General features: G+C 39.4%; 1 protein-coding gene across 1 annotated transcript in view; it reads right to left on the bottom strand.

Annotated features, from left to right (window-relative positions):
* RBL1 (retinoblastoma-like 1) overlaps positions 1-2,820 on the bottom strand; it is a 111,118-nt gene that overhangs the window by 32,760 nt on the left and 75,538 nt on the right. Inside the window, exon 16 of the mRNA XM_011929212.1 lies at positions 1,801-2,012. Coding sequence (XP_011784602.1) covers positions 1,801-2,012 — 212 coding nt within the window. The remainder of the gene's footprint in view (positions 1-1,800; positions 2,013-2,820) is intronic.

Below are 2,820 nucleotides of genomic sequence, written 5' to 3'. Positions count from 1 at the left end.
AAAAAAAAAAAAAAAACAACACCAAAATTAGCTGGGCATGGTGGTACATGCCTGTAGTCCTAGCTGCTTGGGGGGTTGAGGTGGGAGGATCATTTGAACCCAGGAGGCGGAGGCTGCAGTGAGCTGTGACTGCGCGACTGCACTCCAGCCTGGGTGACAAAGTGAGACAGTCTCAAAAAAAATAGGCATAATAAATATAAGAGCTAAAAACTATAAAACTCTTAGATGAAAACATAGGGGAAAAGTTTTATAATACTGGATTTGGCAATTATATCTTGTATATGACACCAAAAGCACAGACAAAAAATGAAAAGAATAAATTGACTTTATTAAAATTAAAAACTTTCATGTGTCAAGAACACTATCAATGGAATGAAAAGACAACCCATAGAATGGGAGAAAATACTTGTAAATAGTATATTTTATAGGGGATTAATATCTGGAATACATAAATAACTCCTACAATTCAACAAAAACAAAACCCATAATTTAAAAAAATGGGCAAACGACTTGAATAGACATTTCTACAATGAAGATATATAGATGGGCAAAAACACATGAAAAGATACTCAATATTACTAATAAGTAGGGAAATGAAAATCAAAACTATAATAAGATGTCTCTTTACACCCATTGGATGGCCATTATCAAAAAAACAAACAAACCAGAAAACACAAAATGTTGGCAAGGATGTGAAGTACTTGGAACACTTGCGCCTTGCTGGTGGGAATGTAAAATGGTCCAGCCACTGTGGAAAATGGTACGGTGGTTCCTCAGAAAATGAAATACTAAATTACTCTCCCATTTCTGGGAATATACCCAAAGGAATTGAAAGCAGAGACTTGAATAGATATTTGTTGCTATTTTTTTTTTCTTCTTAAGATGGGGCCTTGTTCTGTTGCCCAGGCTGGAGTGCAGTGGTGCAATCTTGGCTCATTGTAGCCTCAACCTCCTGGGTTCAAGTGATCCTCACACCTCAGCCTCCAAAATAGACAGGACTATAGGCATCTGCCACCACACCTGGCTGCTTTTCTTTTTTCTTTTTCTTTTTTAATAGAGATAGAGATAGGGTCTCACTGTGTTGCCCAGAGTGGTCTCAAACCCCTGGGTTCAAGTGATCCTCCTGCCTCAGCCTCACAAAGCGCTGGGTTTACAGGCATGAGCAACCATGCCTGGTTTGAACAGACACCTGTACACAAATGTTCACAGCAGCATTATTCACAATAGTCAAAAGGTAGAAGCAACCCAAATGCCCATCAACAGGTGAATGAATAAACAAAATGTGGTATTAACCAGAAAGTATATTCATATGATGGAATATTTTTTCTTTTGTTCTTTTTTTCTTTTCTTCATACAATGGAATATTATTCAGCCTTGAAAAGGAAGGAAATTCTGGCACAAGCTATATGGATGAACCTAAAAGACATTATGCTAAGCCAGTCACACACACAAAAAACAAATACTGTATGATTTCACTCATATGAGGAACCTAGAGTAGTCAAATTCACAGAAACAGAAAGTAGAATAGTAGTTGCCAGAAGCTGGGGAAAGGGAGAAATGGATACAGAATTTCAGAATGAGAAGATGAAAAAGTTCTGGAGATAGATGGTAGTAATACTGAAAAGCTGCACAACAATGTGAATGTATTTAATACCATTGAACTGTACACTTAAAAATGGTTAAAATGGTAAATTTTGTGTTATGTATATTAGAAAAAAAAAGACCAAAGTCTGTCTCTGTTACTCAATCTTTCTTCCACTGATTAAATAAACTCGTTTTAAATGCTGTAAAAACACATACCTTTCTGTAAAATAGTGCTAAGGACCCAGTTCTCTTTGGCCTGCTTATTCCAGTTGAATGTACCTCTTGTGCTTTAGTCAGACTGGTCTGTTTTGGAGAAGCACCAATTAATGAATGAGCAGTAAGTGATACAGGACTCTTGACTTTGGACTCTTGATTTGTATTCATGGAAATAGGTATCAGCTTGATCTCTGCAGCATCATTTGCAACACCTGAATGTATAAGCATTATTAGAAATAATCTGCATATGTTCTAGGAAAGTTGTCAACTATATATATTTTGTCAATTATATATATACAAATCTGTGTGTATAAGAAGGCTACAAAATAGTAATTTTTAGGTTATGATTTTTTTTTTTTTTTTTTGAGACAGGATCTCCCTTGGTCACTCAGGCTGGAGTGCAGTGGCGCCATCTCAGCTCACTGTGGCCTCGACCTCCTGGGCTCAAGTGATCCTCTCACCTCAAGTCCCACAAATAGCTGGGACTACAGGTGCAAGCCACCATGCCTGGCAAATTTTTTTTTTTTTTGAGATGGAGTTTTGCTTTGTCGCCCAGGCTGGAGTGCAGTGGTGTGATCTCAGCTCACTGCAACCTCTGCCTCCCAGGTTCAATTCTCCTGCCTCAGTCTCCTGAGTAGCTGTAACTACAGGCGCATGCCACCACACCCAGCTAATTTTTAAAATATTTTTAGTAGAGATGGGTTTCACCATGTTAGCCAGAATGTCTTGATCTCCTATCTCGTGATCTACCCTCCTTGGCCTCCCAAACTGCTGGGGTTACAGACGTGAGCCACCGTGCCCAGCCTGTATTTTTTTAGACATGGGAGTTTTGCTATGTCACCCAGGTTAGTCTCCAACTCATGAGCTCAAGCCATCTGCCTGCCTCGGCCTCCCAAAATGCTAGGATTACAGGCATGCGCCACTGCAGCTGGCTTTTTTTTTTTTTTTTTTGAGATGGCGTCTCACTCTGTCACCCAGGTGGGAGTGCAGTGGCCTGATCTCGGCTCACTGAGACCTCTG

Source organism: Colobus angolensis, unplaced genomic scaffold (assembly GCF_000951035.1).
Source record: "Colobus angolensis palliatus isolate OR3802 unplaced genomic scaffold, Cang.pa_1.0 Scaffold8, whole genome shotgun sequence".
Classification (NCBI taxonomy): domain Eukaryota; kingdom Metazoa; phylum Chordata; class Mammalia; order Primates; family Cercopithecidae; genus Colobus; species Colobus angolensis.
The sequence above is the reverse complement of the archived record's forward strand: the minus strand, read 5'-3'. Positions and strand labels throughout refer to the sequence as shown.